This window comes from Lottia gigantea, assembly GCF_000327385.1.
Source record: "Lottia gigantea unplaced genomic scaffold LOTGIsca_80, whole genome shotgun sequence".
Classification (NCBI taxonomy): Eukaryota; Metazoa; Mollusca; class Gastropoda; family Lottiidae; genus Lottia; species Lottia gigantea.
In genome coordinates this window covers 537,720-550,523 of record NW_008710663.1, presented here as the reverse complement: position 1 = coordinate 550,523, position 12,804 = coordinate 537,720, and the positions used below count along the sequence as shown (strand labels likewise).

The window sequence follows — 12,804 nt, the reverse complement described above, 5'->3', positions numbered from 1 at the left end:
CCAAATACGTAATCGTAATTCCCACATTCTTGTTATTTTTTCACAAATTTACTCAAGGCATACATTTCTATCCTAAAGTCTACAAAACGACGATACATAACACGGCAAGCGTCATCGAAAATTAACGACAAACATTTTCTTCTCAAATACAATTGTCACGTGATAAAATCCTATCTACATGCTCCACATTCCTGGGTGTATTGTTATCGTGACGCCTCAAAAACTACTGATACCCCTATCAACTATTGTCTTAATCATACTTTATCATTTGATAAATCATTCGCATTGCCATTGGGGATATTCTCTTCTTATTTATCAAGAAGTGATCAGGTTTTAAGGGCCAGGGCAAGTTGAAACGAATTCAGGATTTTATATAATTGTCACATCTACCTGGTTGGTCAGGTAAATTGATCAAAGGACAAAGGGACATAACTCTTAATTTGCATGTCTTAGAACAGACAACATTTGATTGATTTTAATGTTCTGGTCTCTGTATGACTAATAAAAGACTCAATCTTTAGATCTTTAGAATGAAATTTAGCATGGATTGGGTCATGTAAAGACACATTTGACAGTTAAGCAAGGGTTGTGCTGGCAAACAAAAATAAATTTGTATGAAATCTTTATTTTATTCCAGTCACATTACCTTATGGCTTAAGTGAGACTCTTCACTAAATATTACCCTGTATTATTGTCAAGAACTACATGTCACAAAGCTATATTCAGATTTAATATGACTGAAATATGGTCAACAATTAATTCCTAGTATTTCAATTTATATTTCATTTAGATTTTCTTAATTCTTAAATTGGCCATATTGTCTCATTTGTGACATAATATTCAAGATGAAACTAATCATGTCACAATACAATACATTTTGTAATATGAGGTGCTAAATAAAAAACAATTGTTTAAGTATCAAAATAAATTTTCATATACATGTTTATTCATCTCTACATCCTTCTACACTTCTTTTTTGGTAATTGTCTAAACTTAAACAGTCGAACTTTGATAGCCCCTGACAATGTCCATATATCACAGTTCTCTACTAGATCATAACACAGCTTGGGTAGGATACAGGTTTAACTAAGTTGAGATGTCAACTTCACACTAACTGTCCTCCAATAAATAGTTTTTATTTTCACCATCCTCAATTTGAAAATGATGTGATTTGGCTTGGTCTATCTTAGAACCTATTAATAATTTATCTGGATGAAGTTCTGGATGACATTTGTCAAAGTTGTTAATAATTTCATATAAGTTCCATTGATCTTGAACTAAAGCATGATCCAAGGTAAAATGTCCAAATCTTACTCGTCGTACTTGTGTACAAACAGCAGTTGATTTTAGTTGTAGTCCCAGTTCATGTATCAGATTCATAAAATATTCCTTTCTTTCATTGATACTGTGAATTTCTAGAAAAAAAATAATATTTCAGGCTTCTTATTATTTACTGATGAACCTTAAATAAAGGAGAAATAAACAGATCCTACTGATGCAGGAGGGGCTTACATGAAAAGAGTCCACAATCATATGAAAAAGAGTCATTCAGATAGGACAATAAACTGAGGACCTGTGTGATACAGGCTGTGCATGTTAAACATCCTTTAACAGAAAAGAGAGAAGGCAAATGCTGCTGTCCTGGCTAAATTTCCCTCTTTTCACATTGCATGGTGTTGCCTGTAAAGCCAAATCAGGTGCAGAAAAGTAAGACAAAACTCCATTTGTCTCCTTTTTTTGATGAATGAAGATGACGTAATATGGAATCAAATCTGAATGTCAAAGTTAAAAGTATACCTAATGTAAAATCTGGTAAGTTATATTCTATACAATGTACACCATATATCACAGGTGGTGTATCTTTACTTTCTGGTCTGATAAGTCCTTTACTAGCTAATTCATACGCTTCTTGACTTCCATCTTTTACACCAGCATATCTACAACAAAAAAGGAGTAAATTATTCTAGAAGAAAGTAGTAAATTTCTCAGTGGAAAATAGTAAATGAAATGAAATGTATGGACTTTTACGTAGTAAATTTCTCAGTAGAAAGTAGTAAATTTCTCAGTAGAAAGTAGTAAATTTCTCAGTTGAAAGAAGTAAATTTCTCAGTAGAAAGTAGTAAAAATTTCAGTAGAAAGTAGTAAATTTCTCAGTTGAAAGTAGTAAATTTCTCAGTTGAAAGTAGTAAATTTATCAGTTGAAAGGAGTAAATTTCTCAGTAGAAAGTAGTAAATATCTCAGAAGAAAGAAGTAAATTTATCAGTAGAAAGTAGTAAATTTCTCAGTTGAAAGTGGTAAATTTCTCAGTTGAAAGTGGTAAATTTCTCAGTAGAAAGTAGTAAATTTCTCAGTTGAAAGTAGTAAATTTCTCAGTTGAAAGTGGTAAATTTCTCAGTAGAAAGTAGTAAATTTCTCAGATGAAAGTAGTAAATTTCTCAGTAGAAAGTAGTAAATTTCACAGTGGAAGCAGTAAACATCCCAATAGAAAGTAGTTAATTTGTCACTGGAAAGTAGAAACTTCATGCTTCCTATATAAGTAAGAGTGAACACCAAGAGGTCACAAATAAATTATAACATAAACATATTTTTAATTTTTAGGTTTATGTTACAAGAACTACGAATTTTCATTTTAACATATTAGCCTTAACAATAGTGAACACTGCATTAACCTTGTGCCAGTGCCTTCGGTTCAATAGTATGTGCACGTTAAAGATCCCTCGACAGTTGGAAATCGAAAAAGAGCAGGCTAATGCCGCTGTCCTGGCAAAATTTTCCTCACTGCACCCTACATGGCGTTGCCCGTCTTCATTAACCCACATGGTGCAGAAAAGTAGGACATAAAACTCCATTCATTTCATTTCGGTTCAATAGTAACTTGTTATTGTAATTGTATAGCAATTTTCATTCTTGGAACTGATTTAGTGTTAGACAGTTCTCCATTATTGTAATGATGTTTTACTTACTTAAACATCAGTTTCATATGATTAGATTGAACTACTGCACAGATCTTATCTAATTTAGGTTTCGTTATGTGACCTGAAAATTAAATATTTCACTTATATCATAACAACTTATACAATAATATCCAACATTCTGAAAGTTCTCCAAAAGAATCTGATTAAAATGAAAATCTGGTTGTTTTGTGTCTTATTTTTGTTGAGGGTGGCTCAACATATCATCCATGATCTGATTTAATAAAATATGATACAAGAAAAAAGAAAACAATTTCCTGTAGAACATAGTCATGTCAAGAGAAAAAATTGCTTTGAGACAGGCAGGAAATTTAGTATTGATATTTTCATTAAACACGTTTAAAGTCAAACATTCAACTTACTGAAAGAAGTTCTTTCAATAATCTTTCCTTTAGGACTAAAATTATCTGTAGCCCAACCAAATCGACCTCGTATATGATACACCTGTAATTACATCAATATTCATACTCATTCATACAATTACACAAAATATTGATAATTGTAACCTTGTATATTGTGATAATTATCATTTTCTAAAAAGTCTGTTTGTTCATAGTAAGGTTTGTTTATTGAATTTATAATGAGTACAGGCATCTCCTTTCAGATGAAAATGTCAATTTTACCATACAAAATTCAGCATCTCATACAACAATCCCATTGATTTATTGATAACAGGGTGTGGTTTAATAGAACCCTTATAAGAACCTACCCTCATATACTTTGCTCTGGCAATAGTTGGTAACATTCCTACAGCTCTACCAACACCCATTACTAAAATATAACAAAATAAAAAAAAAAACAATCCATTCTACTTATAACTTCATAATGTTATTCAACTTCATTCTTAGGGGAGATAATTAATAGATACTCACTTCATAAGAGAAGCCTTTTAGGAATCTGCTCTAATGATAAATCAATTTCATATCAAGCAAATTAGTCCCAAATCTATCTTCAAGAACCTTGAAAGAAGCTACTACAAAGGTTGGGAATGTTCACCCTTTAAGATTACTAGATGCTATTTTTTGAATAGGTTAGTCACATCAACATCTCTTTTGGAGAGACCACATGGATAAAAAATATTTTTTTACTGACTGTATACCAAGAAATCAGTAAGACATACCAATTACGCCTGATGAATGTTTTTGCAATGGTGCTACAGGAAAAAGTTCTATATCAGATTCTATATATCGCCTTCCAAGCACTTAAACAAAACAAAACAAATTATTAGACATTTTGAGCATGTTTTATAGTAATATCAACTGTGATCTTATGCCAGTCAGTGAGAAAGATATATTATTTACCGTAAAATGCTCAGTTCCAGCTTTCATATTCAGACGAAGTATAGTTCTTCTACAATAAAATATAATCTGACTATTGGAAGTGATGACAGTTTTTCTGTGTCATAAAACATTTTCCAATATAGATACCAAGATCATGAAATCCTTGAAAACATAAAGGGGGAATCTGAAAACTTTTTTTTTCTTGTGTTTATTGAAAATTTTTAATTTTTGAGAAATATTTATTTTTTGTGAGTTATAAATCTCAACATAGTAAAGCTTCATATAGTACCTAATCTATTCTCTGAAACATCAATAACATCTGGTACATCTCTTGTAATAGGTAAGTTACTGGTAATTTCATCAACTGTTCTTCTTTTATTACTTTCAATATCATGTATACTCTTTTCAAACTCATAACATGGTAAGGCATTTAAATCTGAAACATAAAGATGCCATTTCATTCACTTTCTACTATGCCTAACATCATAGTTATACTGTGACATAACATGTACTTCTATACGACAACAACAATAAGTTACTGTCAGTCACAAATTGACTCACATACTGACGTGAGACGGAGAAACATAAGTGCCGTGGCTGGCGATTCGTCAATTGGATAAATTTGTGCCTTGCATTCAAATTTCAGGCACCAGGAAAATATTAGGCCTAATATAGTCATTTCTCAGAAAGTGACCTCTCCTGAAACTTTAACATGAAACATTTTTCCCCATTCATTGTCACTTTTGTGTTCGGTAATTATTAAGACAAGACAAGAAAGATTAGATTTAGATACAAAGTGGGGGAGGGGGTGAATAAATTGAAGACTCTTTTGTTTACCCCGAAGTAAATTTTGTTTTATTCTCCTCTGAGCATCACTAAATCGCAACTCTTTTGGCTTGTAGATACAGAATATTCCATCTAGTTTCTTGAAAGCCTTCCATGCCCATCTGAATTTCATTTTTTCAATAATATGTGATGTTCTTTCATGCAGTTATGGAGGCTGACATCTTGAATTTTTAAAATTTATCATTGTCAAGATTGAAATTTCATTGGTATTTTTAGAGATGTTAACGGATAAGGATCAACCTAAAAATTTGAAGAAATGCAAAAAAATTGAAATGAAAATAATTATACTCTCGAAAACATTGAAATGTATAATATATTTTCTAACCCTAGATCACAATTTCGTTTCATGTTTGGCTTCTATTTTAGCAACTGTTCAAATCCAAAACATTAATGGCGTGAGATCACTCGACATCATCTTAGAGGTTTTATATAGTTTCAAGCTAATCTGCCTTTTATCTCGTGATTTGCTACATTTGCAATCCGAGTTCTTTTCTTATATTTCATAAGAATGTGAAGGATTTCGCCCTGTCTCATTCCAATCCTGCCTTTCCATTGGCATTAGGTCTCATTCCTCATTTCCTCATTTGGCCCTTATTTTATACCCAATATAAACAATTTCATTGTAATGAGCATACTTTTACTATTTGCATCCAGCAGGGTCTTAAATGTGCTCTTCTGAAAATATTTTGTTGAAGAAGGGGTCAGGAAATTGAAAGGGGCGCCTAAGAGTCAGGGTGATATACAGAATAATTCTGGGGTTAAATTGGAGGGAGGTAATTAGGATGGGATGATTTGGGAAGACACCAATAAAGGGCCTATCGATATTCCATGCACTAGCCAATCACTAGCCATATAGGCCATTGTTTTGTAATGTTAGCCATAAAGATAAGGCTAATGCAATGGTCTTGGCAAAATCATTGCACATTGAATATCGTTGCCTGTCTTCATTAGCTCTTTCAGGATCAGAAAAGAAGGGTGTAAAACACCATTCAATTTCACTTTTTTTTACTTAATTTATCTTCTTGGTTGTTGTGTTTATATAGTATCTATATCTTTTGTAGAATTAAATTCAACTGTTGGTAAAATGAAAAACATGGATGAAAAAGACATAATATTGAAAAGGTTACATGATTTTGGTAGGTTTTTTCCAAAATATGTTTTAAGTGGACAAAATGAGTAAACATTACTGGAAAACTCTCTTCTCATTATATTTTATAATATAACAGAATAATATGGAATTTGAACGATGTGACTGTAGTGAAATTTTTAAAGAACTAAATGGCATTTATCAATTTTGAGTATGATATATAGGCACAGATTTGTTCCATAAAGTTCTGTATAATAAGACTTAGCTTTAGGCTCCAGTTTGATGGAATAATTCTTTGTTCAATCATTTGGGTTTAGTAGTAGGTGTCATGAAAGGTACTCTCATATGAAAGCGATAGAGACAGATATTGAACTGATTGCTGGAAAAAGTATTCAAATTTGCAAACGTTATTTGTAAAATATATAGTTTTTTCTAAACTTTTAATTAATTAGTTTTTGGAAGTTGATTTTACTGTACTAGTATTTAAAAATTGATATTGCTTCCCACTGTTGAATATGTAATAAATTGATTTTCCTATTATGTGACATTGTTTGAATTCTATTTTTTTAGAGGACAGTATTTGTCTTATATCATATTATTTACATATCATATTAATATTATTAGGTGAAAGTGTGATTGGTAGAAAAACTAAGAAAAAGAAAGTAGAAAATATACAGACACTTCCCTTAGATGAAAAATCATTGTTACAACGGGAAAAAAATCGTAAAAGAAAAAATCGAAGAAAGAGGAGAAATGAAATGAAATCAGAAACAGAAGAATCTAAACCAAAGAAATTGAGTGATATTGAGAAAATTGTGGAAATGTTTGATATTAGTGACCAATTAGTATCTGTAAAAACCAATAATGTTGAAAATAGTGAATGTGAAGTTAAAACAGTACAATATACTGACTTTGTAGATAAAGACATATCTCTTCAACATCAAACAACGTCAAAGAAACCTAAAAATAAAAATTATCTAGAAGAAAAGGAAGTCTTCATATTTAAAGATCCACAGAAAATAGCTAGAAAGGTCTGTAAGAAAAAAGAAACAACTATATTTTACAAAGATAACAACTTATCCTTCAAGGATTATCTTTACCCATTTACAGCTAGGTTGACTGAAATTATGAGTATATTACGGTACCAAGTTTTAAGCCAGTGTGTTTTATCCAATACCAAAAATAATATCATTCTTGAAACTGAATTGAATTGTTTTTTTTCTATAATGTTACTAGAGTATGAAAACTCCACAAGTTGAAATGACATATATTGCTCATATTTTATAATCAATGGGTCTGACAAATGATTCTGTATTCTGAATCCTTTTCATAAATAATCTTCCAGAAAGCCAAAACAAAGCCTAAAGAAAGTGAAAAACAAGATGAAAAACCTGAACAAGATGAACATCCTATATTTGATATGGATGAAGCGAAATTTGAAGTAAGAAAACTTGGTATTACAGGTTTTGAAGAGAATAAACAAGAAGATTCTATAGTAGATTTATTAGTTAGTCTAGGAGCTAAGGTATGGTTTGTATGTTGTATTGGTACGGCATTACTTATTTTGATATATGGTTTAGCAAGATCAACGACCAGTCTCATTTGGTTGCCAAACTATAGCCACATATGTAGTTTGTAAGATGAGCTATTTTTTCTAAAATCTTCACAGGAATAATTGGCCATTATTAATTTTGTCTATATTCTTGTATTAATGAACATTTTGCCCCCCTCCCTCTAAAAATGTTTCGTTTTTTAGCCTCCTAAGAAGAAATATGTCAATTATAAAGAGTTCCAGAAACAAAGAAAAGAAGAAATTATAAAAGATAAAGAAAAGAAAGAAATGGTACATCTTTTAATATCCTTGAACTAATATCTTGAATATTAGTTTAACCTAGATTATTTATATATTCAGTATCATCACTATGATAAATTCTGCAGATCATGCACCTGGATCTAAGTGACAAGCATGTAAGGTCTCGCACATAAGATGTTATTGAATCTAAGCAGTACTGGTAATGTAATATTGTAAGAAAGATATAAGAAATTTGATTATTTACAGAACATTTCCTGCAACATTCACACTCGTTTTGTTTAATGGGGCAAGATGTGGGTTTGTCCCCATAAATTAATTATCTAAAAAAATATTGTTTATTTGTTTACAGGATAGAAAACTTGGTCTTAGAGTTAAAAAAGGAGGTTTTGTTAAAAAGAGGTGGGTATAATGATAAAGAAACACCATGATCAGTTGATATTAAATTGATAACATTTAATGAATGGAAATATTGATTTTATATTCCAATTTGACTTTTAGTGCAGTCTGTGGCAAAATACATTCCAACAAATAATATTACCTACATCATGCAAATGTTATTTAGAAGCCATCTTGAAAATTTTCCTCCATCTTGGATTTTTACATTGTCAATTGGTTAAAAATTCCTTGCCGAGTTTGATGAATGTATCATCATTTGCAAGATTTTTCTGTTATCTCCTAGACTAATTAGATATATTATTGGCACTATCAGGAACACAACATCTGATATCACCATACCTGTTTGATCTATTTTCAGTAAAAAAGATATAAATGATATCAGTATAAGAGATGGACAGATTGGAAGATATGAACATGGTACACAGTATATTAAAAAGAGAGATATAAGACGAAAATAAAATTATTATTAACAACTTGTTATTCTTTTTCTCAAAAAATTCAACATTATAAATTCAATATTTCAGAGTCGGAATATTTTTATATTCTCATCAAATTATTTCAGAGCTGTGTTTGAAATTCTAAAAACAACACAATTCTAATGATCCTACACAAAATCAGTTTTTAATGCCTCAGTCAATACAAATGACATGGATTTGGAGAAATTATATACCTGTATCTGTGATATTTCATTAGAAACACAAATTAATCAAATAGTTAGCTTAACTTGACTATAAAAATAAGGAAATCCATCTTTAAAGATACACTTCCTTTACTTTATGCATATGATTTAAAGATTAATCAAATCTTATATTGGGGGAAATTAAGACTAGTTGTAAAATTCCCTATCTGCATGGCCACTTGCATAGATATTACATTAGTTGTATACCAGGATGCAGTACATGTGTATGTTTCGTGTTTCATACATTTTTAACCCAAAAATGTTTATTATTCTCTCTCATCACTTAGAAGTGTCCACTCAATCAATTTTCAGTGAAGTACTACATATCCTCTTATGATAATATGTAAACAATTTTATGTTAATTCAGAAACAATGTATATTTCTCTTCCCACAATTTAAGGTCATGTATAACAACATCAAGATCACATTTAACACCTTGTAAGAATTCCTCATGATTTAGTAAAACTCAAGACAAGTGTAGGGTGAGAGTTATTCTTGTGCAGAAGACAGACACTCACCAAACTCATTAACTATAGACACCATAATAAAAACGCTCACAAAGCTAAGTACGATAAGAGAAAAAGTTAAAAAAAAAGTTATTCTAGACACGATAAGAAAGGCCTAAGTTATTCTAAACATGATAAGAGGGACGTTAACCAAGCTAAATTATTCTAAACATAATAACAAGGAAGCAACCAAAAGTTAAGTTAAGTTACTCTAGACACGATAAGAGGGACGTTGACCAAACTTAAGTTATTTCAAACATGATAAGAAAGGCTCATTAAACTAATTTATTCTAGACACGATAAGAGAGATGTCAGTCAAACTAAGTTATTCTAGACATTATACGAAAGAGGCTCCCCAAACTAAGTTATTCTTGACACGATAAGAGAGAGGATCACCAAACTAACTTATTCTAGATACGATAAGAAACAGGCTCACCAAACTAACTTATTCTAGACACGATAAGAAAGGATCACCAAACTAAGTTATTCTAGGCACTATAAGATAGAGGCTCACCAAACTAACTTATTCTAGACACGATAAGAAGGGATCACCAAACTAAGTTATTCTAGACACTATATGATAGAGGCTCACCAAACTAACTTATTCTAGACACGATAAGAAAGAGGATCACCAAACTAAGTTATTCTAGATACGATAAGAAACAGGCTCACCAAACTAACTTATTCTAGACACGATAAGAAAGGATCACCAAACTAAGTTATTCTAGACACTATAAGATAGAGGCTCACCAAACTAACTTATTCTAGACACGATAAGAAGGGATCACTAAACTTATTCTAGACACTATAAGATAGAGGCTAACCAAACTAAGCTATTCTAGACACCTTACGAGAGAAGCTCCCCAAACTAATCTATTCTTGACACGATAAGAAAGAGACTCACCAAACTGAGTTATTCTATATACGATAAGAAAGAGGCTCACTAAACTAAGTTATTCTAGACACGATAAGAAAGGGGATCTCCAAACTAAGTTATTCTAGACACTATAAGATAGAGGCTCACCAAACTAACTTATTCTAGACACGATAAGAAGGGATCACTAAACTAACTTATTCTAGGCACTATAAGATAGAGCCTCACCAAACTAAGTTATTTTAGACACGATAAAAAAGGACCACCAAACTGAGTTATTCTAGATACGATAAGAAAGAGGCTCACTAAACTAAGTTATTCTAGACACGATAAGAAAGGATCACCAAACTGAGTTATTCTAGGCACGAAAAAAGAGAACCACCAAACTAAGTTATTCTAGACACGATAAGAAAGGGAATCACCAAACTAAGTTATTCTAAACACGATAAGAAAGGGGATCACCAAACTAAGTTATTTTAGACACGATATGAAAGGATCACCAAACTGGGTTATTTTAGACACGATATGAAAGGATCACCAAACTGAGTTATTCTAGGCACGAAAAGAAAGAGAACCACCAAACTAAGTTATTCTAGACACGATAAGAAAGGGGATCACCAAACTAAGTTATTCTAGACACGATAAGAAAGGGGATCACCAAACTAAGTTATTTTAGACACGATATGAAAGGATCACCAAACTGAGTTATTCTAGGCACGAAAAGAAAGAGAACCACCAAACTAAGTTATTCTAGACACGATAAGAAAGGGAATCACCAAACTAAGTTATTCTAGACACTATAAGAAAAGGGATCACCAAACTAACTTATTCTAGACACGATAAGACGGACGTTAACCAAACTTAAGTTATTTCAAACACGATAAGAAAGGCTCACTAAACTAATTTATTCTAGACACGATAAGAGAGGCGCTAACAAAACAAAATTTTTCTAGACACTATAAGAGAGATGTCAGTCAAACTAAGTTTTTCTAGACACTATACGAAAGAGGCTCCCCAAACTAATCTATTCTTGGCACAATAAGAAAGAGACTCACCAAACTAAGTTATTCTAGACACGATAAGAAAGAGGATCACCAAACTAAGTTATTCTAGATACGATAAGAAAGAGGCTCACCAAACTAAGTTATTCTAGACACGATAAGAAAGGATCACCAAACTAAGTTATTCTAGACACTATAAGATAGAGGCTCACTAAACTAACTTATTCTAGACACGATAAGAAGGGATCACTAAACTAACTTATTCTAGACACTATAAGATAGAGGCTCACCAAACTAACTTATTCTAGACACGATAAGAAAGAGGATCACCAAACTAAGTCATTCTAGATACTATAAGAAAGAGGCTCACCAAACTAACTTATTCTAGATACGATAAGATAGAGGTTAACCAAACTAACTTATTCTAGACACGATAAGAAAGAGGATCACCAAACTAACTTATTCTAGACACTATAAGATAGAGGCTCACCAAACTAACTTATTCTAGACACTATACGAGAGAGGCTCCCCACACTAATCTATTCTTGACACGATAAGAAAGAGACTCACCAAACTAAGTTATTGTAGACACGTTAAGAAAGAGGATCACCAAACTAAGTTATTCTAGATACGATAAGAAAGAGGCTCACCAAACTAACTTATTCTAGACACGATAAGAAAGAGGATCACCAAACTAAGTTATTCTAGATACTATAAGAAAGAGGCTCATCAAACTAAGTTATTCTAGATACGATAAGAAAGGACCACCAAACTAAGTTATTCTTAACACAATGAGAGAAACGCTCACCAACCTATGTTATTCAGGACACGATAAGAAAGAGGATCACCAAACTAAGTTATTCTAGATACGATAAGAAAGGATAACCAAACTAAGTTATTCTAGATACGATAAGAAAGGACCACCAAACTAAGTTATTCTTAACACGATGAGAGAAACGCTCACCAACCTATGTTATTCAGGACACGATAAGAAAGAGGATCACCAAACTAAGTTATTCTAGATACGATAAGAAAGGATAACCAAACTAAGTTATTCTAGATACGATAAGAAAGGACCACCAAACTAAGTTATTCTTAACACGATGAGAGAAACGCTCACCAACCTATGTTATTCAGGACACGATAAGAAAGAGGATCACCAAACTAAGTTATTCTAGATACGATAAGAAAGGATAACCAAACTGAGTTATTCTAGGCACGAAAAGAAAGAGAACCACCAAACTAAGTTATTCTAGACACGATAAGAAAGGGAATCACCAAACTAAGTTATTCTAGACACTATAAGAAAAGGGATCACCAAACTAACTTATTCTATACACGATAAGTGG

General features: G+C 31.8%; 2 protein-coding genes across 2 annotated transcripts; one reads left to right on the top strand and one right to left on the bottom strand.

Moving 5' to 3' along the window:
• Positions 1-612: 612 nt before the first annotated feature.
• On the bottom strand, positions 613-5,241 carry LOTGIDRAFT_222302 (hypothetical protein). Its single transcript, XM_009067201.1, has 8 exons — positions 5,091-5,241; positions 4,543-4,689; positions 4,094-4,174; positions 3,683-3,744; positions 3,336-3,417; positions 2,965-3,037; positions 1,798-1,937; positions 613-1,415 (listed from the first exon to the last, which is right to left on the bottom strand). The coding sequence occupies exons 1-8, from the start codon at positions 5,209-5,211 to the stop codon at positions 1,111-1,113; spliced, it is 1,011 nt and encodes a 336-aa protein (XP_009065449.1). The 5' UTR covers positions 5,212-5,241; the 3' UTR covers positions 613-1,110.
• Positions 5,242-5,485: 244 nt separating this feature from the next.
• On the top strand, positions 5,486-8,866 carry LOTGIDRAFT_236383 (hypothetical protein). The gene is made up of 7 exons (XM_009067200.1): positions 5,486-5,521; positions 6,161-6,235; positions 6,811-7,217; positions 7,532-7,711; positions 7,943-8,029; positions 8,349-8,398; positions 8,754-8,866. Exons 2-7 carry the CDS (start codon positions 6,184-6,186, stop codon positions 8,851-8,853), a joined length of 876 nt encoding a protein of 291 aa, XP_009065448.1. The 5' UTR covers positions 5,486-5,521; positions 6,161-6,183; the 3' UTR covers positions 8,854-8,866.
• The last annotated feature ends 3,938 nt before the right edge of the window (positions 8,867-12,804 follow it).

Bases quoted from the DNA above. Each gene is read 5' to 3' on its own strand.
- LOTGIDRAFT_236383 (XM_009067200.1), top strand. From the start codon at position 6,184: ATGAAAAACATGGATGAAAAAGACATAATATTGAAAAGGTTACATGAT. The intron at 7,712-7,942 runs GTATGGTTTGTA...TTCGTTTTTTAG, and splicing joins TAGTTAGTCTAGGAGCTAAG to CCTCCTAAGAAGAAATATGT. The intron at 8,399-8,753 runs GTGGGTATAATG...ATCTATTTTCAG, and splicing joins GGAGGTTTTGTTAAAAAGAG to TAAAAAAGATATAAATGATA.
- LOTGIDRAFT_222302 (XM_009067201.1), bottom strand. From the start codon at position 5,211: ATGAAATTCAGATGGGCATGGAAGGCTTTCAAGAAACTAGATGGAATA. The intron at 3,745-4,093 runs GTATGTCTTACT...GTTATATTTTAG, and splicing joins ACATTCATCAGGCGTAATTG to TAATGGGTGTTGGTAGAGCT. The intron at 1,416-1,797 runs GTATACTTTTAA...TTTTTTTTCTAG, and splicing joins CTTACCAGATTTTACATTAG to AAATTCACAGTATCAATGAA.